Raw genomic sequence first — 27,262 nt, forward strand, 5'->3', positions numbered from 1 at the left:
ATCTCTTCTGCTATCAGACGTGGAAGATATTTTCTTATGAAATATTGCCAGAAAATAAAGATATTGACAAGTTGGATAGAGTACAGAAAAGAGTAACTGAAAGGAATAGGGGGCTGAAGGGCTTTAATTATGAGGAAAGATGAAAAGCTTTTGTTAATGTTTAATTTGTCTGACTAACAACTAGAGCTTTCTGGGGTGGGACATGATAACTGTCTGCCGATATGTGGCGTACACACCACACATTATTTAGGGAGATACAAAGAGTTATTAGTTAGGAGTATTGTGATAAAATAAAGAAAGGGAAATTCAAATTGATTATCAAGAAAACTTTCCTGATAGCAAGAGGTACAAGACTGTGGAATATTCTCCTAAGGGAAGTTGTGGAACCCATACTGCTCAGTACATTAAAAATTACACTGAGTTAAGCTCCAGACAAAATATGGTAAGGAACAGTCTTGGTTTACCAAAGGATGCACTAGGTGGCCTAATATAGAAAAAAATATGTATCCAGTTTCTTTGAGTCAAGGATCCTGCATTATGTTTTCCCTTTAAGTCTTTAACATTTAATTGAAGAAAGCGACCATGTTTGTGTGGCATGAGTTGTTTTTTTATAAAACCATGCTAGTTATTGCTTGTAGTTCCATTATCCTGTAGGTGCTTACAGATTATTTTCCTCTTGGACAGTTGTTTGGTTTTTCGAACAGTAGTTTAAGTTAGTTTTTCAGTGAGTAACTATCAGGATTGTCCTTTCGTCTTTTTTGGGAAAGTTAATGTCCTATTTGTGTCCCCCAATACTCAGGTGTTTCTCCAGTTTTCCTTGGCTTCATAACAATGTCAGTAGCTCAGTACATTTGTTAGCAAATAATTCATTTAGTAATCTGTGTTGCAGACCATCCAGACTCGGTGAATTAGTATAGATTTTTTTTTAAAGCGTTCTTCATTTTTTCTTACTGTCTGTATGCTTTTCATCTTTTTTTCCTTGTTATTAAAAAAAACGTTCAGTAGCTTTTTAGAATCATTGTCAATTTCCTGTCTCCCACTTCTCTTATTAATGAACCTATGGTATTTGTATTTGTTTTCCTCTGATATATTTCCAAATTGTTACCCTTAATTTAAAAGGAGAAATGCTTTGGGGAAAAATATAAAGAACCCAGGAAATTATCAGGGTATGTATGTAAAAAATGCAGAGATATAAGATTGTAAAACACAATATTTGAAAATCAGGTGCTCCCTGATTGCCAGTGCTGAGTTCAGGGTTCTTTGTGTCCCATGTTACAGCTGATAACATCACTAATGCCACAGACCTTGTCCTGTAAAGCAGCACGTAGACCAGAATTCTACTGAAGTCAGTGGGACTTCTCATGAGCGGAAGGTTTTTCTTCAGTTGCAGGATTGTGGCCTAACACAATAGTAGAAGTGCGGATCTCGAGGCTATTTACATGTTCGTGACATGTTTAGGCCTGGTAGGGGAAATGCAGAACCATGAACTCAGAGCTTGCAAGTAAAAAGTCATTTAGTTTATTTTTTAAATGAATTTCTCTGTTATTTTTAACTCAACATATATGTTGTGTTAATGATTTGGGGGTCTCGGTTTGATTTATTTATTTATTTTAAGAAGGCTTTTCAGTCCACCTTTAGCCAGAGTGCCTTCATGATAAAATTCCTTTTGAACTCCACTGTGAATATTCAGCCTTTCTCTTTTTTTTGTTTTTTGTTTTGTTCTTTCTTTAGAAAATTCCCAATGCACTGTGGGCCAATCTGATCCAGGAGCGTCTGTCAAATGTGGACTGCATCAAACAAGTAAGAATTGCTCCTCGGAGGGCCAGTGGATAAGCACTTACACGACTCACACACAGTAGTTAGCATTCCAAGTCCCGAGCAGAGGAGGGAATGAGGGCAAATCAACAGGGGCTCAGGAGCGGATTGCTTTCTTGAACATCCGTGGAGGGAGTTTGGAGCTTTACTAACAGGATAAAGGGGAGGATGAGAGTATGCATATGCTAATCGTATAGCAGCAAGATGATCAAAGGCTGAACAAGCATAGCTTTGTTGATTGCCTGGGGCAACTGGCAGAGTTATAGTGGACAAAACAGATAAACAGAAAAAACATAAAAATCAATATATTGATTTAGATTTTTAAAGAGCCCTAATGTTTATCATTTCATTTCAATCTCCTCTGTTTCTCATCTTTATCTTTTTTTCCCCCCTCCATGCTAGGAAATGCTGTATTTGAACATACACTCTTCTAGGTAATAATTAATAAGTTCGTTATTAGGTTGCAGAAATGGGCAAGTGAATATGCTTGAATATGCCCATGGGGGCAAGGAATTCATACATGTAAGTAGGGTGTCCTAAACTGGAACTTCTGAAGTAGATTAATACTGGGCAAACTGAGTGCTTTGAATCTGGACTAAAGGAAAGCCCAACCCCCTCTTGTGTATTTCCTTTAGTTCAGCAGAAGCTGTTATGGTTTATTGAGTCAATAATCAGCCCATTATTAAGATTGTTAGACCCATAACAGTCTGTTGGGTATAAAGCCTCTTTCTAAGTTATGCCATAACACAGACTATGCAGTATATGGTGCACTTTTCTAAAATGAGTGTACAAACCACAGTCTATGTTAGATTCATGCAGTTTGTGGTGTATCAGCTGAACTGTGCCTCAGTTTACCCACCTGCAGATGGCACTTCCTGCCATCATAGGGATGTTGAGGTTTGCCATTTAATAAAACCTTGTCCCTTTTTGACGTCACTGCCTGGTTTGTTCGTTGAGTAATGCAAAGACAGCCGCTAATGTTGGGATAATGTCTTATTAAAATACTGAAAAATCCTCTCCTAAAACAGCCTTAACATCAGGGACAGGAGATAATTGTAAGTGCCAAAAATGTCATGTAGCCCGTGTTTCCATGATTTGTACTGCATTTTGTAATGTTCTGCAAATTCTAGGCTTTTGTTTTAAAAGGAAAAATAGAGGCCTTGTTTATTTTACAAAACCAACCACATTTAAACACCCGGGGCAAGAATATGATTATAACATGTCATGGTCCCATCATCACAGGTGACACCAAACAATGGATACCACTTACTTGGGCCACTATTTTGTTCTTTAAGATGGTAGATTTTTGTGGCACAGGTTGTGTTAACTTTTCTATCTATTTTTGTTGCAAATATATAGCTATGACCATGTAAGTGGTGTGGTACTGTCCTGTGGCAGAAAATGCTCTCCAGCCAAGCAACAGCTAAAGTGTGCACAGTCCCATTGCTCACTCCATTACCACTATGAAGTCTGAACTTAAAGTGTTTACATGCAACCATTTACATGGTAATGTGGAAATTAAAAAAACAACAAAAAGAAAATCAAATGCAAAAAATGACATTAATACACTATGGTTACCTATTTGCAGTTCACAGAAGGCCACACAGTGGTACCATTAATTGCATTGTGCTGTATCTTATTCCTTAAGTAATGCCATTCAAATCTAAAGAGAAGGCATCAAAGGAATAAACAAATCACAGTCTGTAATTTCCTACATTGGGAAAAATATTTAATAAAGCTCTTTTCAATCTAACGGCTAAAGGTATAACACAGTGCAATGACTGGAAGTTGAAGCTAGACAATTTCTGACCGGAAAGAAAGTGTCATTTTTAACAGTGAGGGTAATTAACCACTGGAACAATTTATCAAAGACTGTTATGAATTCTCCATGATTGGCAATTTTTAAATCAAGCTTGGATGTTTTTCTAAAAGGTGTTCAAATGGAATTATGTTGGGTAAGTTCTGTGGCCTGTTATATGAGGTCAGACTAGAGCAAGGGTTGGCAGCCTTTCAGAAGTGGTGTGCAGAGTCTTCATTTATTCACTCTAATTTAAGGTTTTGTGTGCTAGTAATGCATTTTAACATTTTTAGGAGGTCTCTTTCTATAAGCCTATAATATATAATTAAACTTTTGTTTTATGTGAAGTAAATAAGGTTTTTTAAATGTTTAAGAAGCTTCATTTAAAATTAAATTAAAATGCAGAGCCCCCCGGACTGGAGGCCAGGACCATGGCAGTGTGAGTGCCGCTGAAAATCAGCTTGTGTGCTGCCTTCGGCACGCGTGCCATAGGTTGCCTGCCCCTGGACTACATGATCAAAATGGTTCCTTCTTCCCTTGGAATCTGAGAACCTGTTACATTATTTCTACATATTTTAGAAATAAAGTGGTTTAAAACACATGAATATATATTTAGCTAAATATGTATTTACTAAGGAGACTGGAGTCATCCAAAAAATCAGGGTATGTTTTGTAACCTTTCAATAAGATTTGTTTTCCAAATTACCGTGTATTAAAAAACCCCAAACAAATATATACCGTAATTTTACAAAGGGAAATTCATAGACCAAGTACCTGATTCACCACTACGCTAATCTAGTTTTATGCCGGTGTTACTCCCTTGAAATCAATAGGATTACAGCTGCATAAAACTGGAGTAGCATAATGATGAATCAGGCCCCAGATAGCTAAATTACATCATCTATAACGAAAGGCACAACTTTATTAATCAAGCTGATGCTCCTTCCTAAATCTAGCTGTTATTTCCCCTTTGAACCCTCATGCTATAGTGGTATGAGTCCAGGACTGAAAAAACTATGGAATAGCTTTTCAGTTCATTATGTATAAGACTTCCCCTCCCCGGTCATTATTTAAATGGCTCATTTTCTTTGCATTTTAGCATGTCATGGCACACTCTCCGTCTCTCAACCACTGGAAGATTTGAAACAATCATTTTGAATTGTTAGAAATAAATTAGTAAAGAAATTGGGGAAAAAACCTAAATGTCTGGGAAGCGGTTGTCAGTTTTCCTGTACAAAATACTGTATGCCTTAATCCATAATTTATCTGTTCATTTTGAATTTGCAAAGTAGAATTAAACTTCTGCACTGCAAATCATTATACTTGAATTATCTGGGTCTGCTTAGTTTCTCTTAGAGCTTTTTTAAGATGATCTGCCCTTTTTTTTTTTTAATGGTGATAGATGTTTATCCCTTCAGGCTAAATATCTGGTGGTATTTACTGTATCTGCATAAATGGACTAAATACACGCTGGAATTAAGCCTTTCTGTGTAGGTGTAGAATGTGTTAAAAAACCCAACTACACAGTACAGTGTCTTGTACATTTATATGGTATTTTAAATTAAATAATTTAACTGTTGAACTCAAATGAAACCAATATTGTCAGCTGTGGGTATAATTGAAACCGAGCAGAATGGGGGAATAGAAACAACCAAAATTTTATATCGAAGTAGTGCTATGAGACTGTCAGATATCTGTGGCAATTCTATGGCAAGGAATGATTCAGTTTATTGTACGATTGTTGCCCCCACAATTGGATATGAACGTTTTAATATTTCTCTAGTTGAGTAAAATCAGCATTCTTATCATGCCACTTAATAATAGTGACACAGTTCTGACTTGGAAGGCAGGGAGTGTGATCTAATGGCTAGACCAGGAGACTGGGAGGTAAGATGCCTGATGGCTATAAAGTGCTAGATGGAACTGCTTGCTTGTTCTCAGAGACCAAACCCATTGAAATAAAAATAATTACAAAACACAGCAAAGCCCAGAATGAAATCCAGGAGTTTTGAGTGCTAATCACTAGACACACTGTCCTTGCATTATCAAAGAAAGTAGTGTCTGTACTAGGTTTTTATTTTTACTCAGATTTGCCACCATAGCTACCACTGGTGCAACTCCACTGGCAGTGGAAGCGATGGGGTCGCTAGTATAGACAAGGTTACAAACTGCCACTAGTGTTTTAAAAAGCATGTTGTTTAACCATGGTCAATCAGAAATGATAGCTGCTGGTGCATTGTGTACACTAGTGTTTCCACAGTTGTCACCACTAGTGGAGGTGATTGGTGGTAGAAATGGTGGGAAATTTTAGAGAAAGAGGGTGTGTACAGACAAGGCCTTGAAAGCAGATTCTGTTTACTGGTGAATAATTCTTCAGTTTAGGAGTTTTTGAAAAACACCAGAGTCTTTCTAAACCCTTTGTAATGTGCTCCCATCCCTCACAGAAACCATATTCTCTCTTGCTGAAGCACATGTTTTTAACAGATAAGTTTCTTATGTGTTCACTGTGCTGCTATTAAGATAGGTGTTGACATTCTTCAATATGCAGACAAATTCCACTTTTCTCCACAGGTCCTGTGCATGCTACACTTTTTTGCCCCATATTTTCCACAGTTGCTACTGCTGTTTAAGCTCCACTGGTGGTGGCAAAGATCGGAGCTTGAGTCAAGAAAAGGCACTTCGAGTTACTGACATTTTAAGCATGTAGATCTGCTCCAAGTAGGACATCATCATGCTTAAAATGCCAGCATCTGCCTGGAATCCTGTCACTCCCATTATCGTTACTGCCAGTAGAACTGAACCAGTGCTTGCAGTGATGGGACATTTGGGGCAATAAAAACTTACAGACATCTCCAAATAAACCAAGTTGAGCAAAAAGGGAGTGCTTGCTACTAGTTCAGTTAGATGTGAGTAAGTTCACTGAGCTCTAGAAAGAATGTGTAATGGTACTGTAATCAACAGTGACTAAATGTACGGATGTCCTCTTCTTGTGCATGTTCAATTTCCATATGAAAGAGGATCCGTGCATTTTTATTACTCTTTTTAAGTGAAATCTCTTACAATTAATATTGTAGACTGTAGATTTTTGAATTCTTTGTATAGATTTATGGTATATTGCTCATAACATAAGTCAGTATTTTATACGGAAGATGTTACTAGATTGTAGAAGCAGTGTGCTGGACCATAGTACCACCAGATGTTTGTTTTATTTCTCCTTGTGGTGTCATTGGGCTGGCATTAATTGCACAGCTTTCATCCCACTGACAGTAGGAATATAGAATTTTTTGTGCCATTGTTTTGACACTCACAGGTTTATAGATGTCACAGGCATCCTCTAAGGAGTACAATTTTATTGATCAACAGCTCTGCTGAGACTGTATGTTGTGTGTTCCTCTAATACAAATGTAGTTAGGACTGCAAGGGATCAGGTGGGTAGGTCTTACAGCATACACAGAAAACTTACTGCAAGCATTATGTTAGAACCAGGGACTTGTGAAGCTGATATGCAGCTGTTTCATCTTATAGAGTTAGTACATGATGTCTAAAGCTCCACTGGCTATTACCTAATTCTTGGTGCTGTTGGGATGTAATGTTGTGGAATGAGTTTACAGAACTGGAGAAGTCTAGTGTAGAGGTTGCTAGGTGGTGAATTTGCACCCTTAGGAATGGCAGTCTGAGAGAGGAGCAGTTGAACCTTATGCACCGGTCTCAAGATCATTTGGGAACTAAGCCTTTGCCAGTGATTAACTTGAGTAATTGGAGTATTTCACTTGTTAAAACTAAGCAGTTCAGAAGAGTAGAAGAGGTGTTTGGGTGTAAAAAGTGATGAACTCACGCTTGCATTGGTTACAGGATCTTTGGTTGTTGTTTGGTGGATGAGATCATGTAATCAGTGTGCCAAATCCTGCCTCCAGTTTCATCTGTGCAACCCTATGCAAGTTGATAGTGTACCGTGTTAGACAAGTGTAACGGAGGGGAGAATTTGTCCCATTAATATCAATTTATTTGTCTACACAAGACACGGCTTCTTATTCAGTACTGAAGCTACCAGAATGTTTTTTATGTGGGCAAAGAGTTTCCTTTCCAATAAAGAAATTGACAAAGTGTGACCTCATCCAACCTCTAGTCCTCCTTGTGACGGGTTGCCCCCTCCCCTACCTGATGTACTGGAGTTTCACCAGCCTGCCTGTTCCACTTGCCTGGGTTTCCTTACATTGTCCTGCTGAACCAGGCCCTCAAGCCTCCTCCAGCCTCCACACAGGTAGGGACACGCCCAGCTTCAGAAAGACGCAGACACTGAAATCAGCTCTGCCTGGGAAGGCTTCGGCTAAGGAATTGCCCAGCACTCAAGTGCATCCCCTCTGAAATGTAAACCCAAAATTGTATCATCTTGCGCTGCACAGAGAACGGCACAGCGTAAGCTCATGAAATTCACCCCCTTCCTCAGTGTGGAGGAAGATCTGCACAGCTTTCCTCCCCCTAGTTCTGAATTCCACAAACTGGTTTTAGAGAAAACAAAACCAAGTTTGTTAGATTTTTAAAAGATAGATTTTAAGTGATTATAAGGGATCGCAAACAGATCAAAGCAGATTACTGAGCAAATAAAACAAACACACAAACTAAGCTTTAATACACGAAAGAAACTGGTTACAGGTAGTAATTTCTCACCTTAAATGTTGTTTTAGGCATTTCTTTCATAGGCAGACACCTTTTCCAGCCTGGGCTCAGCTCTTCTTCCCCCCGCCCCCTTCATCCTTGTTTCTAAGACATTTTCAGCAGTCATCCTGGGCAGGGATTCCATGAAGAATGAACCCTCATTAACTCACTTCCCTGCCTTAAATAGGATTTACATATGGCGGGGTTTACTTTGTCTTTCAGTGGGATTCCCACTCCCCTTAGTAGAAAATACTGGTATTCTATGATGGAGTCCAGTACCAGGTGACGTGATCACATGACCCTGCAGTGTCAAAGCAGCCATGAGTCAAAGGCCATTTGTAGCATTCCAGGAAGCTTCTCAGGAAGGTGGGAGATTAGCATCTTCAAAGTCCTATTGTTCTTCCTAATGGCCCATGCAGACTGATTGCATTCTGTCATCTGGGCGTTCCCCAGGTACAGACACTTTTGTAATTGATACATAGTCAATATTCCTAACTTCAGATACAGAAATGATACATGCATACAAATAGGATAATCATATTCATCAAATCATAATCTTTCCAATGATATCTCGCAAGGCCCATCTTGCATAAAACACGTCTTAGTTATGCCATATTCACATCATAACAATATCTCTGTGAAGAATATGAAGTGTAGTGTCACACTCCTAATACCGACAAATTGCAGGAATCAGCTTGTCAGTAGATACTTTCACATATACTGCCTTCTGTATAGTGATTCTTGTGGCATCTTTGCTAGGTGTGTACTTCCCTGATTTCCTTTGCTCTTGTCCCCCTAGTTCATAGGGATGGTGAAAGAGGATGGGCACAGTACAGAATAAAGGATGGGCACAGTAAATAAAGGAGTAGTTCACTGCAGAAAATATTGTGCAATGCAAGCTTATAGAGATGGCATCAAAAGGCCTGAGACAGTACATTGTATTTGCAAGAGGTGGTTGCAGTCATGGGAGAGTTTCAGTCGACAAAGGTCATGCAGCCTACATCAGTCTGGATGCTCTAATTCTTGTAAGAATTATTATGTCACCTTTAGGTCTGTCTGCTTATCTCAGTATTTATACTGCACTCCTTTCCCCTGTATCTGACAGTCTTAGAGAACAACCTGGGTCCACAGTGGACTTTAATCATTGATAATTTTTTGTTGTTTGGCTACCTCTCCTTTCTTTGGATGGGAAGGAAGGGCATATCATTTTTTTTTTAAATCTGAATGTTGTGGGAAAACAATGGTGAAGACATTTTGTTCTGAAGGCAGCAAGATTTGTGGTCTTTCTAATCTTTTGTGAAAGGGAGTGCCAAAGCTGTGGGCCTGTGGCTGAGAATTCTTTCTCAAGTCTAATGTGATTGAATGGTGATTTTCTGCATTTCTTCACTTCTTTGTCTTGTTCTAACCCTATCTGTGTCAATAGCTTTCTATTTTTGTAATAAGTTTTGAGGATACTCAGGCCAAACAGTAATAAAGCTGAGTATCAGAGTAGCTATTATTTGGGTGGAAGGTGTCACTCACTGATAGGTTGATAGCAATACTGCACTGCAGCAAAGGACACCCATGTTTGAGAATGATCTTGGGTTTCTTCCTCTCCAGATTCCTTGAATTTGAAGGAGGTGATATCCATACAAATACCTCATTGCTGCTGATGTACACAGGGAGGTAGGTGTCCAAGGAGCACTTTACTTGACCTTAAGGCAAGAGCTGAATGCCACCTTTATCACTGTCTTGAAGTTGGAGGGGATTTGAGGGTCCAATTGTGGAGAGTAGATGATGGCCCCAGAATGAAGCATTATGGAATCCTCAGGACCCTAGCTTCTATTCACGGCTAAACGTGAGGATGTGCTGCCTATGCTTGGATTGCCTGGAGGTTATTGTTATCAAGAAGAGAAAATAGGTGATTTCATAAAGAAACACATTCTTATCAAGTGAAGTTACTAATTACACTTTAATGATAGTCTGGAGGGCAGAAAAGACCAGTGTTTGCATAAAGCATGATAGGCATATTTTAAGTCAGGTCTTGCTCTGCTGTATGTTGCTACCTCTTGCTTAGTTCCCAAGCCACACTCCCTTTTTACTGTCTTTTTTTTTTTATCTGTGACATCTGCTTGGAGCTTGTCCCTCCTGTGATACCATACTACTTGCAGCTGTTCAGACCTCCAGCTCTGAGCTGTGCATGGGGTGCCCTGAGCATACGGCCTTTTTGATGTGTGATAAAACAGAACCAAGCCACTGGGGGTATGGAGAGGGAATGCATCAGAATATCAATAAACCTGCTCTGAACAAAGCTGCAACTCTGTGGTAGAATAGACATTTCACTGAAGTGTCAAGTAGATGGATAATGTATTCTAATTAGGGACTACTGGTACCTCAGAATTCAGAGACCTTGGAAATAAGATCCAAAAAACTAACTATTTATATGGGGTTTATTTATTATGTATTTGTTTAGTGCCTTAAAATATATTTGTTACAAGCAGCTGTTCACTGAGCTATGATTTCTTACTTGAACTTTTAGCCATTAAATTGTATGCTATCTGCTTTAAGGGACTTTGGCATTTGTATAATTGTATGTGAATCTTACAAAGTGTGTTGCATCTTGTTAAAAGGATCATCCTCTATCTCTTGTTCATTGCCGAGTATTTGCTTTTGAGTTGTAATGCTTCTAAACTGCCCTGGCACAAGAAATCTTGTAATATGTTGTTTAGTTTAGATTGCAAAGGATACTAAACTAGGAATGGAGATAGCGGGACAGGTCCTCAACTGGTGTAAACTGGCATAGCTGCATTGATGTCAGAGGTGCTATGCTCATTTACACCATTGTAAGATCTGGGCCACTGTTGATACAGGACTTGGTTTCACATGTATGGCTGAACAGAGTGCATTTACAATACAATGCTTAGGTTCCTAACATACTGCTAAATCATGGTAGAATCTATTTCTGTTCTCTCTCCTCTGTAACTCTCAAGGGAAAAATTGATTTTTTAGCACCTGTGTGACCTTATTCAGCAGTTCATCCTAATTTGATAAAGCAAACACTGGGAGTGGCAAAAAATGGCTTGCAGTTACTGGAGTCTTTTTTTTTAATTGCCCTCAGATAACTGCAGGATGGCATGTTAGTGATATTGGGCTAATTTGGGAATTTTTAGTAGTCTACTCTTTTTTTTGTGTGTGTAATTGAATGCCCTGATTTCCTCCTACAAAAATCACTGAGGTGTATGTTTCCCTGAAATAATTCTAAAATTTGTGTGGGAGATGATGATGGTTGCTAGCTAATGCAATACAGTATTAAAATGTCTTTTTCATACAAAGATATGTTCTTTCAGCTTCCTTACCACCCCAGGAAGCTATTGGGAGTACAGTGACAAAGACTTGTTCAGCTAAACAACTAACAAAGAGAAATTTAGACAAAGTTTAGCAGATTTAGACTCCGGGGCCATAAGAGAGGTAGATTTCAGATACTGCATCACATAGAAATTGAGTAATGCTGCAGCACTCCTGTGGTATTTCATAGATCTGTAAATGCTTCTCTTTTTTAAGATGTTCAGTCCAACAGTTATCTGGCTATAACAAGGACTTAAGGGAGCAAAAGGATTTTCTTTCTTTTTCTTTTGCCCTGTTGCTTCATTAGCTCTGGGAAGTAGGGTTCCATTACTATGAGTTTTCCTTTATAATTTATGAAAATAATGAAAAAGTGCATATTTTCTTCAGTGCTCATTGCTCTTCAGATTTGTTTAGTTTCTCTTTTTTTTTTAAATCCATGGTGTGGCTTGGTATTCTTTTAAATATTTAAAAATTGTAGAAATTGTGGTGGGTTTGTGCTGGTTTGTGGTATTTTTGCCTTTTGTTTTGTTTTTCAAGAAAGAAGACGTTTGTATCCTTTGAGGATTTTTTAGATTAAAACTTTAAAAATAAATCACTAGTAGAATATGTAAGTGTCCATTTTACTGTGATGATGTTATTAGTGCATGTTACCTTCAGACACATTCAGCACTGGAAATGGTCAGTTTCTTTTCTCCCAAACATCCACAGTAGAACACATCTTATGCTCTAGTTCATTGAGATGTTTTTTTCCTGCTGGATGAAATTCATTTTTGGTACTGAGGACCCAAACAAGGTCTCATTTTGAGGCAAAATTTTGTGTGTGCAGGCAAAGGGGCATCACATCTGTATTGTGGAGGGGTGGACTGCCCTCTGCAGAAAGCTGGAGTAACTACTTTAGAGGGACTGCATTGCAACACCATGGTCTGCGTGCAGTTTGGGATGTATAAATGGTATATCTCCTTAATGCCTGCTTAATGGTTCACATCAAATCTGATTTCTTGGGCTTTGGGTGGGTGTAGGTGTGAGTTTTACCTTAAATAAGAGAGAAGGGATGATATTGCAGCTAAAGCACAGGACAAGAGGTGAAGAGATCTGGTTCCTGTTACCTCCTCTGAATTTCCTGTCTGAACTTGAGCAAGTCACTTCACTGCTCTGTTCCTCAGTTTCCCTTTCTGGCAAATGGGGATAATAATCGGACCTGTCTGGTTTCACTGTCCAAGCTGAGTGCCGATAGTTCAAGTGATGAAAAGTAAATTTGATTTAAGACATTTATTTCAGTTGTAATAAATTGAGATGATGTTAATAACATGTGAAATGATTTTTTAATATCTGATGCTAATTTTTGATGGTGTCTCTTTAAGCTTAATTTATATTATTTATATTACTATGTGAACTTAATGAATCATACAATGAGCGAGGCGGAAGAAGGAATATAATCTTCAATAGGAATTGAAAGTGCAGGCAACTAGAAGATGGCTTTATTTGCAGTTTCTCATGTACTAAAAACTTCAATAAATGTAATATATATTTTTTAAAAAGATCCAAATTTAAGAACAAAGTTAATCACATAAATAATGTAAAATATGGCAAAATATAAATAAATTTGGATACATTCATTTGCATTTAGCAAGTCTCCATCTCACTGCACCTAAACTTTGTGTCCTATAGAAATATTAAGAGATCAGCTTTCTAGAAAAAGATGAACCACCAGTCAATAAGAACTAGGCATTTAGAGCCAGACCTTGGCCCATGCTGTGACCCCATTGTACAACTCTACTGGCATAAAGGGGTCATAAAACTGCCCTAAGATGACATCTGAAGATTCCCCCAGCAAAGAGGAATTCCAGACTAGTGTACAGCTAGTCTGTTCTAACCTCTAAAATCCACTCCCACCCCCAAATAGGGGTTACACCGGGGCAGTGCGCTTGGAAAGAACATGGTATACTCCAGATATCCCCACCTGGCATTTACACCATAAACTAGAGCAGTGCTGAGGCTGCTCGGACACATGTAGAGGATGAACTGGCCCCAGCTGCCTCTCCACCTTCTCATGTCCTGTGTTGAACATATCTCAGTCAGATACAAGGATCCAGGCTTTATCCAGATAAATATTCAAGAGGTAAAAACTTGATGTAATTAGCAATATTACCAAGGGCTCAATCCTGGGGAGGGGTATGTGTGTGCTATGTTCTTAAATCCCATTGATTGGAATGAACTGAGAATCAAGTGCTCTTGACACCTTACAGAATTGGGTCTCCAATGATCTGTAGATTGTAATTAAATGTTCTCGACACTCAAAAATCTCAAAAGTGCCCAGTACTGAAACTATCGAGCTTTCAAAACATCAAACTACTCTCCGCTCATTGCATGTGATTATGATATTTCATAGAGGAGCTCAGTGTGGAAGAGTCTTCATCAGTCATTCATTTCAGAGGCTTGTATGGATTGTACTAAACGATTTATTGGAAAAGTACTCTGAATATGTGCATTATCCAAATCCTCCTCTTGTTTTAGGGTCAGTATAAGATTATGATCCTAAATCTCTTCTAAAAAATTTCATAGGTTGAACTTGTCCACTCGGAAAGAATGAAATGAGGTTACAATTGTTTTTGTCTGAGCAGGTGAGATAACTCAGTGTCTCAAAGAGGTAGAAGGAGATTCAAATGTTAACTGATGTTTTAGTCTGGGAAATGGGTACATTTTCTGGAAACATTTGGGAAGCCCTGGTCTAAATGCATGACTTATTCCCGATTTACACTGATATGAGATCAGAATCAGATAGTCTATGTTCAACAAATGGGATTTTTAGTCCTAGGATTTAATTGTTAGGGTTCCCTCAGTTTAGATCACTAGTTCTTTCATGTTTTTTTGTGCAATAGGGTTGGATTTTGGAAGGTTTCCCTGAAAACCGGGATCAAGCATGGATGCTGCAGTCAGCTGGCATCACTCCGAGACATGTTGGTAAGAAATACAAGATTGTTTGTGTACCAGAGGTGAAAGCCACTACTGACCTAAACAAAAACACCTTAAAATGTTAAAACCAGTATTTCTTAAATGTGTATAACATGCCCAAGAGATCAGAACAAATCAGAAACAGTCACTGGACTGGAGGAAATGACTACATGGGGCCTGGGACCTCCAAAACTTTGGGGCAGTCTGTTGAACTATTTACCCCATCCCTAGATGAACCTTTGTCTTCTTCAAAAGAACAGGAGTAGTTGTGGCATCTTAGAGACTAACAAATTTATTTGAGCATAAGCTTTCGTGGGCTACAGTCCACTTCCATCCAATTCAAGCCTCTTCTAGCAAGTGACTGCAAACAGCTGTGCCTCTCTGCCTCACCCGTGAGTCCAAACCTCCTCTGACCTCAGGACCCAAATCTCAAGGATTCTGCTTTAATTGATCCCTGGGAGCAAAAAGGATCTAAAAGAGCCCCCAAGCCATTCCTTCTGTATGATAGAATAATAAATACAATTTACTCAATACACACAAGATGAAATGGATACACCCAGGCCTTAAGCCTGACCTTTCATGCCACAGGTGGAGTCTTGGGTAAGTCAAAGCAAAGATAATTCTGTAGTGGCAGGGCCTTGAAGGACAAGACTCTAGCACCTGCCCTCCCCACCTTGGGACTATCTGCATTTCCAAGTCATTGTTAGATAGGGACCTATCCAAAATGCATGAGAAAAATGAAAATTGGGGTGGGGGTGGGGCAGGTGAAAATGATTTAAAAACTGCACAGCTCAAGTGTGAGTAATAAATCAGCCCCAGTTGTAGTCAGCAGGGACAGGATAATTTGCTACTTTGGATTTGATTTGTACACAATTCCGCTGTTAGTAAAGGAATTCAGAATTGCTGTGACAGTGTTTAGAAAAATATATATATTGGATAGTACTTGTATGTAGTGCATGTATTTAAATGGTCATTTCTGAAAGTAGCTAACAATATTGAAGGTCAAATTCTTCCCTCAATTTTATCTGTATAACCAAGAACAAAATAGCACCCTTATTTAAAATATAAATGAAGAAGAACTTTGCAAGATTGAATGCACATGCCTTAATTAGTTGAATTTAGTAAGTGAATGACCATAAAAGAAGCAAGATTATTGCATCACAGAATGTACTAAATTGAGCTATGTATTTATCACAATATATTTCTTCCCAACTGCCATCTGACTGATAGTTTTGGCCAAAATTTCCCCCCAAAATCAAATGTTGATAGGTAGAATACAGGGAAATAAGAAAAAATGTTACAAATGGGGAAGATGGCTAAATGTACATGAACCACATCAATCCATCCTTATTTGCAGAGCACACTTGGACGCATCTCCAAGAAATGAAATCAGTAACTAACTGAAAATGTATTTCTATTCTGTTTCTTCTGTGCTTAGTTGTGCTGTATGCTCCAGACACGGTGCTTATTGAGAGGAACCTTGGGAAAAGGATTGATCCATCCACGAAAGGTGTAGTATGCTTTTGTTACTGATCCCTTCTAGGAGAATGTTTTTATGTCAACCCAAGAGATGCTGAAGTGTTGATGCTTTTAAAGTTGATTTGTAATGCTGTCCATTTATGATGTGAGTAGGCAATGTAATTCTGAATCAGATTTATTTTAATTTGTTTTAAATTCAACGTGTATAATTTTCTGCACCAATTTAGTGGGGAAAGTATTTGTAAAGACCTGTTTTGTGGGAAGCAGCACTGCTCCATTACAGCACAGTTCATCCTAATGTGTGTAGTCACACCATAAGAATTTTACTATTTACCATGGCATCTTTGATAGACCTTGAATGTCTGCCTCTTCATAAAAGGCAGTTACATCTTTGGATAACCTCCACTGTGTGTGATGCCAAGTGAGAGCGCCAACAGGAAATGGCACTGTTGCAGATGGCACACTTTGGGTGTTCCACAGGAACCCATGTCAGTTTTAGGAGTAGCATTGGGAAGGACATGCTGAATTAAAGAGATGGCTTTTATTTGCTTTTCTACAGAGGCCTTGGTTAAAGTTCAGGGTAGGAGCCAGGAAATCTAAGTCCTGTTCCCAGCTCTGCCACAGACTTCTCGTGTAACCGTGGGCAACCATTCTGCACCTCCGTCTCCCCATTTTGAAAACAGGGATAATATCCTACTTTACAGCTGTGCTATAGGAATCAATATTTTAATGCATAAAAAGTGTTTAGAGATCATTAGGTGGAAGGTGCTAGGGAAGTGCAAAGTCTTATTCTTAATTAAAGGCTTGATGGTAACAGATAGGAATAGATCTGTTCTGGAGATTCCAGTGTATAGTGGTAGCGGGCACACTGCTGCACCGCACTAAGGGACACAAACATACCTACCCCCCACTGTCACGTGGCTGGCTAGTTCTCTCTGCCACTATCTGTCTTCTTTGTGGAGCTATATGGTAGTAGTTAGGAAGGAATCACTGTGCTACCCCTCTCCTTATGCCCCAACCTAAGGTCTTGGTACAATCTAGACCTTGATTATGGTGAGGAATCTTTTTGCAAGCTGAACAAATTCTATCAAATTCTTTTTCCTACTGGGTCCTAATTACTGTTTAACTTCTAGAGGTGTACCATACCACCTTTGACTGGCCAAGCGACTCTCTGGTGCAGCAGCGTTTGGTGGAGGCGGAAGGCATATCTGAACAGGAGACAGCAAAGCACTTGCTGGAGTATCATAGAAGCTTTCCCAGAGTTTTCCAGATCTATCAGCAAATACTAAAATCGATCAATGCTGACCAACCTTGTGCAGATGTCTTCTCCCAGGGTAAATATTGATTGTGCACAGTTGGAAGGAAATTTGATAGCTGACAAATTCTCATCTGAAAGAGTGATTCCCAACATTTAGAGACAACTGTGCCAAGTTATAGGACTAAGATCTCACCTGTATCCGTCAATGTTGACTTGTCTCTAATTTGATTGTGTTCCGTGTGGCCTGCTAAGCTTGGGCTGTTCCAGACAGCTTCTTTGCTGGCTAGAACAGGCATGGTTGAATGGGAGGTCTTCTTGATTCTGCAACCCTTACTCACAATGAAAAGCAGTTCCTCATAAGAGTAGTCTCATTGGGGACACAATGTGAGTAAGGGTTACAGAATCATTTCCTAAGGGATGGAGAAGCCTAGAGCAGCAGTTATAAAAGCCCGCAGTATCAAGATTGGCATACATACTGGAACCACTGCTAATCTCCTGTACAGGTACTACCTGCACAAGTCTATTAACAAGTAGTAGTAGTTCAAGGTGGGTTGTATTTCGTTATATAAAAGTTGCCTGCACTGAAAGGTTTGCTATGTGGTAATCCTTTATTTGCTTTTGTTCAACTTTTCTTTGATGCATTCTGATATTGCATGTTGGTTCTTCATGAAAAAAAATGAAGAAACTGTCGGGAAGACCAAGTGATAATGTACTTTGTATCTGTCAGGCTGTTGATGGTGTAGTATAGCCCTGTAATTTTGCATCTCATAATGGTCTTTTTTTAATGACAAGTGCTGCACTTTTAAGATAAACAACTAGTAAGTTTATATTTGGAATTTACACATTAATTACCTCTAAATTACTTAATTAAATTTAAAAGTTCATATCATAATTCATAAAGAATTAATGCCTTGAATTGTAAATAAAAATGTGAGTGCCTGAATATTAATTATTATTAATTAATAATGTAGTGAGAGAAATTGAAAATTGGAATGAAAAAAAATCCTCTCTAGATCTTTTTCTGCAGTGCATCAAGCAGCCAGATATTTTTTTAAGGAATAATTAGATGTGGAGACTGTCTGGGGGATCATTACTCCTAATTAACTTGGTTATTTACTACAAATTAAGCATCATTTGTAAGCAGGGTGGTTTGCCAGTAATGTTTGTGCTTTTGGATACCCTGGTTGTGGAAAGTGCTTAGAATAACTAGACCCCTCCTTGGTTAGCTGACATTTGTTTTTGGATAAATTATGTGATAGACAGATTATGATTTTCAAGATTTGTATGTTTAATTTGTATGTTTAATGACAGATGTGGGTGAGAAAGGGAGTCAAGAAATTGCAACTTCATTAGATTTTTTCAAACTGAGGGTCTGATTCTGATCCCACACCAATTAAACACCAGTGCAACTCCAATGACTAAATTGGAATTGCTCCTGACTTACTTTGGTGTGAGATCAGACTTCCATCCAATATATTCAGAGATCTCAGCTGTACAGCATTCACCATGGTTTGGGAGCAAGAAATGTATCCCATGCACTTGCAGTACGATTCAAGTGCTCCCTTAGCAACTACTCCCAGTTCAGGAGCTAGAAATGTCAGAAGTGGAATGTGCTATTCTGCCTTTTTTCTACAGTAGGAGGTACAAGGATCTGGAAATCAGACACAAAGGGAGATCATTAAACAAGTGTACGTTAGTGTCTCAAAAACATGTAAAATGCTAGATTAAAGCACCAATCCCCTAACGTGCCAAATGGAGTGAAGGAGAACTTGTTTAAAATATGGGATTACTCTTAAAGGGAAAATCAGTGTCTAAGATTTGGATTCTTGTACCCATTTTATTAGATTTAAATGTAGTGTGTATCACAGAGACCCCATTGCATCTTCATAGAATCTATATGAATTTAAGGTTGTCTGGACTGAAATACTCATTCAGACATTCAGTTGTGTCTTCCATAGAACATACAGTATTGTGCAACATGGGAAATTTACTCTACTTCTCTTTAGAGAGACAAGGTAGGAGAGGTAATATCTTACCTCTGTTATATCCTGGGACTAACACGGCTACAACAGCACTGCATATCTACTTCTCCTTGTTCATCAAGGACCTGATCCTGAAACGAGTATGGGAGTTGAGAGTCTCAACACGTTGGCAGAGTGTGTTCCAAATATTCTGATGATAAAATGTCTTCATTATCAAGCTAAACCTTACTGTACCTTCTTGCAGACCTATCTTATAAACTCTTCTTCTAGAACTGCAGCAAAGTTGGGATCACTTGTAATGCAACATTTGAATTATTCTTTACAAGATCTGTGGTCTTTTCAAAGTTCCCAGGAGATGGGCCCCTAGACTGATATAAAATTAATAGTTTCTTACCCAATACAAAGCAAGATCACAAAAATTAAGCGATGCCCAACAGGGAGAGTGGAGCTGGGCTGAAAACATCAAGTTGTCTTTACCCTTCATGCAAAAATGGTGTGCACAAGAATAACATCACGTGTAATTATATGGCATCAATGTTATATTGTGTCATGACTTACACTAGTGCCACAAAAATTTAAAACATACTAAATAGGAGGGCATTGATCACATATGAAGCTGGGGAAGTGTCATGATAAAGTGACATCCTGCCTCTTTCATAATTACCATATCTATTTGTTTAGAAACTACCATAACTATTAAATGTTGTGATAATCCCCCTGCAGCTTGCATGGTAAGTGTAGCTAAAAAGCAAAGCTGGTTTCTGTTAAAAATTACATGGTTAAAGTGCAGTTAGTAATTGAATCTCTCTTTTAAAGTGCTTTGAGATCCACTGATGAAAGGCACAATATGAGTGTTAAATATATTTTAACTATAGGTTTTCTAAAATGCCTGCCACCATAGGATTGTAAGTTACAGATAGAGTATGTCATTTATACTGGAGCCCTGATCTCAATTCATGTAATACAAATAAATGATGATAATAATGTCATAGTTATAAATAAAGAAATTAATCAATTATTGTTTCTGTTAAGAAAGCAACAGTAAATGAATTTTAACTCCTTTTCTCGGCATCTGACTTTATCTTTCTGTTATCTTTCTAGTTCTGACCTATATCCAAACCTGGTGCCGATCAGCTGCCCCCTTTACACCACGGATTCTCTTTTGTGGACCCCCAGGCAGTGGGAAGAGCCTGCAGGCAGCACTAATAGCTCAGAAATACAACATTGTCAACAGTAAGTTCTCAGTAAATATGCACTTTGCTCCATTCTCTCTTTCTCTCCTTTTGATCATTTATCTTTTCCTGTCTTTCTTTCTTACTCGCTCGTAAAATTTCTCTGTTAGTCCATCACTGTGGATGTCAAACTTTTTGCGGGGGGGGCTGGAAAATCTTGCAATAAAAAAATATTAACCAATAAAAACATATATCCTGTGCCAAACTAGTGCCAACATTTTTTTTAGTCATCATTTTTTATACCCTTTAGATCAGTAGTTTTTCACGTGTTATACATCAGAGGTACTCCTGTGAACAGTTTGTAGTGCTCTGAATTCTCCATCGCATCAGTGGGTCTTGCATAATGACTTTGCACTTTCTCATGTCTACTCAGTATTGGGAGGCTTTTAAAAGAAAAGTGGTTCTGAAATGGGAAGAAGATTCTTAGTTTTTATGCATTTCAGATATATAATTTTTAAAACGGGAACAAATATCAAAGTGACCTTTCTCTGCCTTTTATAAGGGAGCCCCAGAAAACATCACATGGGGCTTGTTCTGGTACATGTTCATAGTATCAGGTGCATCGAAGTAGGCTAAAGTAGACCACAACTGGCAATGTAGTCAATGTAATTTGCAATCACATTGTGTAATATTATGTAATACTGGAAAAACTGCAGATGTTTTGGAATTGTCACTGTAAAACTGCATAGCTGATCAGCTCTGTTCCTTCAAGTAATATTTAAGCTGATTTCATTAGTGTGCTTTAAACACACAAAACTACAATAATAACCAGAAATAATAGGTTTTAGAGAAAAAATACAGCAGTAGGCCTGATCCTCTCTCCTATATTGATGTAACGAGTCCTATGGACTTAATTTAACTCTTGCTGAAGTCAACAGAAAGAATTCAATGAGAGCTGGATTAGGCCCTCAGCAAAGCAATCCCGTGAGATTACTCTTATGAATAAGAACTGAATGATCTTACCCATGTTGTTACGGATCAGAAAATGCGGGGGTGTCATTAAAAATGTTGGTGAAAGCAAAAAAAAATGTTTGTCTACATTGCTGTAGAAAATTTTGGCTTCTTGTCAAAAAACAAACAAACCAAAATTTTAGACAGAAAACAAATACATTTTAGATTGTGATTTTTTTTTGACAAAAACTCAAAATGTTCTGCAGAAGGCAGACACCTTTTGCAAAAAAAAAAATATATATATTTTGTTGAAAAAAACCACCTTTCTGTCAAAACTGATTCAACAGAAAATTTTTGACCAGCCCTACATTTACGCTAGTCCTAGCCATGGCACAGTCCTGTAAGTGCTATGTGTTCAGAACCCGCAGGGAGCTCAGTGTGAGTTCCCTGTATGGATTGCAAGAGTGGGCTCATACGTTCCTTAAGATCATTGCAACTAAAGGAAACCATTCTCAGTCCAGATCTTTAGCAGCTATAAGTGGGTGTAGCTCCACTGAAGTCATGAAGCTATGTTGAAATTATACCAGTTGGGGATCTGGCTCTTGTTTTTTTTATTTTGAACAATTATCATTTTACTTAAATGCTTCTGAAAATACACTACAAATAAGGAACAAACATCTAATAACGTGAAAAAAGATAAGAATCCTTATTTTTAAAATCTGTATAATAAACAAATTAAATCTGCAAATAGAATTAGTAAAACCTTACTGTGCCTTGAAGTATGTTAATTCCATTATGTTACATTGTATCCTTATTTTTAAAGTATTTTATTAATTTTAACAAAAGCTTTATCCTTTAATGCAGTAATGACTGTCATTTGACTAATCCAAAATAAAATTGATTATAATAATAATAATTAATACTTATTTATCTCCTGTACGGGTAATGAGGCTTAATTAATTTGCTTGGATGAAATGTACCATACAGGTACAAAGTATTGTTATTTAATATGCAGTGGTCCTGATTTGGTACCTTAATTCTAAATTTCATGATGTTTTGCTTATCTGAACTCTGAACCATCATATTGCATTAGCACAGTTTCATCAATATAATTCTTACATGATTGTTAAATGATCCAGGGGCCACTTTCTTGAACTGCATATTCTCCTCTACCTCCAGCAGAGCTGTTCAGCAAGTGTAACTTTATTCAGTAATTATAAGTTTATAAAAAGTGAAAACCCCACCAGCTATCCCTTGAGTTATTATTTTAGTAATGTATTTGATTAGTAGCTTTCTCTATGCCTCCGTGTTTAATATGTTCCTTGTCAAATGTATTCTTTTTTATTTAGTATTCTCCCTTGCTCAATCGCTTTGCTTTTGGTTTGCTTGGCCAAAAAAAGAACCAACCGCAAAATCCAAAAAATCCCACAACTTTTATTTTATTCAGTGACCTTTTTCCAATATGCAGCTTTTTGGAGTTTTTTTTCCTTTCTTGCTTGCTTCCTTTTTAAAATTTAACCTGCTTCTTTTTGTTCCTCCTTCCTCTCAGTTTGCTGCGGGCAACTGCTAAAGGAAGCTGTTGCAGACAAGACAAAACTTGGAGAACTCATTAAGCCTTATTTTGACAGTGGATGGCCAGGTAGGGCATGTTGTTGTCTTACTGCACTGTAGTTATAAGTTCGTGGGAGAAAATAATCTGTGGGAGGAATTCATACAGCCACTGGTTGAAATATGAAGTTACTTCACTGATGCAGTTTAGTTATTCCAGATTTACACTGGTCTGTAACTGAGATCAGAATTTTCATTTGGTAAATCTCTTCAGTACCTATGTGAGTGAAGCCCAGCCTCTTTACTTCCACATCTCATCTTCGAATTCTAATTATTGTCCCTGAATTAAAATTAGGAATCAGATGGTGTTTTTTTGTCATTGGTAGTTTGTAAAACACAACAACCTTTTGATTTTCATTTGAAGCATGCTCTGATGGAGATTGTCTGTCTGGTTTGACACAAGTATTTTAACTTATGAGAAATGCTACTGTAAGATTTGTCCCATAGGGTTTTTTGGTGAGGGGGCACCATAAGAACTTAGCAGTTTTGCTTTTGGAAGGCTGACAACTGATTATATTGAGAAAAATGGTACAGCTTGTAAGCTTCTCAGGGTAGTAGCCTAGTCTTATTTGGACGTTAATTGCCTTGCACACTATATATAGGGCCATAACTGTGCAAGGCAATTAACAGCCGAATAAGGGTAGGCTGCTGCCCTGAGAAGCTTACAGTCTTTAACATTTATTCTTACAGATATGAAAAAGATCCCACAATTCCAAAGGGTAAGTTGTATATCAATGTGGTGAAGGAATGCTTGTATTTTGGCAAGTACAAGAGCCTAGATAGTATAGGAACCGCCGGTCCTTTTTCTGGCACCATGCCAAATAGTTACCAGAGGAACAAGTATTACAGGGAAATAGTCTCGCTGAAGATGGAGAAATCTCAGTTAAGCTTCAGTATTAATGGAGTTTTGAACAAACCCCCTCTGAGTGCAGGGAAATCTGCATTGTCTTTTATTTTCGGCAAGGAAAGCCATTTGGTGAATTGGAAAGCCCAGCAAGTCCCCTCTTTCATACAATAGCTTAATTCTGAGATTGAATTATATAGATCCGATATGTGAGCCTATAAAATTAACTGATGTTCCCCAGATACCATGTCAGGAGACTCAGTACTTTTTGAAGCATTTCAAAAAGGCCTCCGGCAGCCTGCAGCTTTGGGTGTTCTATCCTCTGTCAATTTGTCAAACCACATGATAATAGTTTTTAACGCTTAACTTCAGCTCCACTGAATGGGTCATGTTCATTGCTGGTGCAATAACTCCATCTGGTTCAAGATATGTAATACAGTGTGACAGTCACCATCTTGGCTGACATCAGAGATTGAACCAGGGGCTTCCAAAGCATGACAGTGTGAGCTTTTACAACTTGAGCTGAGGAGGGTAGGTTATATAAATGGGGTCTGCAACAGACTCATATCCTCAGTCGATCCAGCAGTGAGGGGGACACGCAAAGGACACTGACCAGTTGGGTTACAATAACTTTCACACGCCTATCACCATCACCATTGCCCCGCCCCTTTGGCTTGTAGCTGCCATTTTTAAGAGAAGGTTCTATACAGATCGAGTGTTAAGGTATTTTCTGTACTAAAATTGGTGGTCATATAACTCAAGGGTAGGAGACCTATGTGGGTTATTAGTTAAAAAAATAAATCAGAGATAAGACATTTATGTATGGGATTAACTTCATGCATGCAAGCAGTCCCATTGAACTCAATGGGACGCCTCATGTGTGAAGTTACTTGCATGCCTAAGTGGTTGCAGGATCAGGGCCCATGTATCTTTCACAGTTTATAATACTTGTAGAGACTTTTATGCATACTCCATTTTCACTTTCTCCTCAGCCCACTAAACTGAAGAACAAGTGTTGTAAAGACATGCCTCTCTTCAATTATAGCTGTGTTGGGAACCTAGGTGAATTATATCCTTACAGGATAAGTCATTTAAGAGCTTTACCATGAATGCTTCATGTGTATTTTACAAACTTCTCCTTAACCATTAAGGTTTCTTTAATGAAGATGTTGGGAGCATTCCCAATATATTAAAATAATTGGAAGGATATTAATATCCTAGCCAGTCCAGAAAATATGTCCTTCCTTAGTCCAAGTGATCTGCTTTCACTTCAGCAAAATGAAATTAGAATTATAACTTCCCCAGAAAATTAGATATTATTTCAAATTAATATGAACATATTTTTATTGTAACATGCAAAAATGCAGCTGTCCAATTCTTATTGATGTTAATGGAAGCCATGATGATTCCTGTGCATTGTGCTAAAAAATTTTCCCATTGTTTTTGCTTATATATACTGTTTGTTTTTGTTTTTGTTGGTGGGGCATACTACAGAATTAAGTACTGAATAACAATAAATATTATATAGCAGTACCAGAAATAATAAGTTCTGTCATTTCACTAATCCTCCTCTCCCAGGGATAACAAAGAATGAATTTACATTAGTAAACACTAACAAGAATTCATTAGTGCCCTCACAAAGGCCTTGAGAAAATGAAAGAGCATAGCATACTGAGGAAGAAAGATGGCAAAGAATTCCATTTAGAATGGTGCAAAAATGCAACCAGGTTAAAACAGGAGAGAAACATACATAATACTTGACTGAATTTGGTCTCAAGGTCATATGTCAACTGCTTACTTAATTAGCCAGCAACTGGCAGTGTTTAAAATGTGAAAGGCAATTAAACTTTTCATGGCATCCCTAGCCCTCTGAGCCAACAAACCTCACAAGGTACGGACAAAGGGGCCCTATTCCTCTTTCCAAGCAAGGACTCATAAATGACATCAGCCACTATGGGGGAACCAAAGATAGCCCCCGTGAAACCTAACCCCCAAGTTATTATCTGTCAGAATCACAATAGTCTTAACATCATGTGACTTCTCTGAAACTCTCATATAAAGCCAAGTTTTGAGACTGGCCTGAACCTGGCCACTCTTTTTGTGTGCACAAGGAATTGCACACATAATTAATCTCATTTAGACATTGAAGTACCAGATTGTGCCAGTAAATGAGACATTTCAGTGTCTGACATTAACTGTACCCACAATATTGTACTTTCAAATTATGGGCATGGAACTGGAGGTCAGCTTTTAAAAATCTGACCCCAACACATAAACGCTGCAGCAATGTATGACAGTTTGGCACATGCTAATAAATTAACAACTAGCCCAGCCACAGAGCATAAAAATGTAATGAAAATGCTTAAGGAAGCCAGTAACAAGCAGTAGTCTAGAAGTGGAATAGCCCTGTTAAGGCATCATTCCTCCTGCTGCCTATTCAAGATTGTTCTAGTACAGTACAATCCTTCAGTACTCTGTCCAATACAGCTTCCGCCACTTCCCTTGGGAAACTGTTTCATAGTCTAAATTTTACAAAGGCCATAAGTAGCATTATCTGTATTTTACATATGGGGAACCGGAGATGCAGGGAGATGATGTGACTTGCCCAAAGTCACTCTGCAGTCCCGTGGCAAAGCTGGGAATAGTGCAAACTCTGGAACTTTAAGTGTGCCCATAGCAGCCACACTGGGGAGTTACAGTGCTGCACGTTGGTGCACACTGCTGTTCACAGTCTGAACTGAGGGGCAATGTAGACATGCCCGACAGCACTGTGAGGCTGTTTATGTTATGGCAGCCTGTCCCTGGCTGCCTATGGACAGCAACACTGTCCAGTATCTTCACAGTCGTAGGTGCTGTAGCTCCATTCTTAACACCCCCCTCCAGGCCCACCCTGGCAACCCTTTATGTCCGACCTTGTGAAAAGTCCTCTTCCTAGTCACTTCCTGTGCCAGAGAAATTCTCTCACAAACAGTCAGGCCTTTGTGAGCCCTTTTGCATTGCTCCAGCCGTTTTACTGATGTAAAGGGGTCAGAGTAAGGGTGAGACACTCTATGCATTACTTGGTAAATTTGAGCCCTAAATCATATAGTTATGTGCTACCAGAAGAATCTTGACACTGTCCTTTCCAGCAATATAGTGGTGTTTATCTGGGTTCACACCAGTTCTTAAATTCTGGTAAATAAGCACAGTTTCTCTGTTAGCTTTTAAAGATTCAAAAACAATCAGAATTGTTCTTGGTATTGCCGGAGGATGTTTTCCCTGTGATTGTCCTTTCAATATATTACATATACTACAAGAGGACCCCAGTCTTATATTCAAACAATTGTATTATTCAAGCCAATAGCAAACTCTCTACATTTCTATTCTGTGCATTTGCTTACAATCACACTCTCCTGAAGTTCCTAACTCCTTGCTTTATCAGCC

General features: G+C 38.4%; 1 protein-coding gene across 5 annotated transcripts in view; it reads left to right on the forward strand.

Annotated features, from left to right (window-relative positions):
* AK8 (adenylate kinase 8) overlaps window positions 1-27,262 on the forward strand; it is a 107,057-nt gene that overhangs the window by 24,123 nt on the left and 55,672 nt on the right. For 3 of the 5 annotated variants that reach the window (XM_050926643.1, XM_050926640.1, XM_050926639.1), the window contains 6 exons: window positions 1,732-1,800; window positions 14,473-14,554; window positions 15,984-16,055; window positions 17,158-17,358; window positions 20,366-20,497; window positions 22,937-23,026. In XM_050926643.1, coding sequence (XP_050782600.1) covers window positions 1,732-1,800; window positions 14,473-14,554; window positions 15,984-16,055; window positions 17,158-17,358; window positions 20,366-20,497; window positions 22,937-23,026 — 646 coding nt within the window. Of the gene's footprint in view, window positions 1-1,731; window positions 1,801-7,632; window positions 7,875-9,891; window positions 9,935-14,472; window positions 14,555-15,983; window positions 16,056-17,157; window positions 17,359-20,365; window positions 20,498-22,936; window positions 23,027-27,262 lie in introns of those variants that run through there. The other 2 variants (XM_050926641.1, XM_050926642.1) reach the window with 2 other exon arrangements.

The sequence above is a fragment of the Gopherus flavomarginatus genome, chromosome 17 (genome assembly GCF_025201925.1).
Source record: "Gopherus flavomarginatus isolate rGopFla2 chromosome 17, rGopFla2.mat.asm, whole genome shotgun sequence".
Taxonomy (NCBI): Eukaryota; Metazoa; Chordata; order Testudines; family Testudinidae; genus Gopherus; species Gopherus flavomarginatus.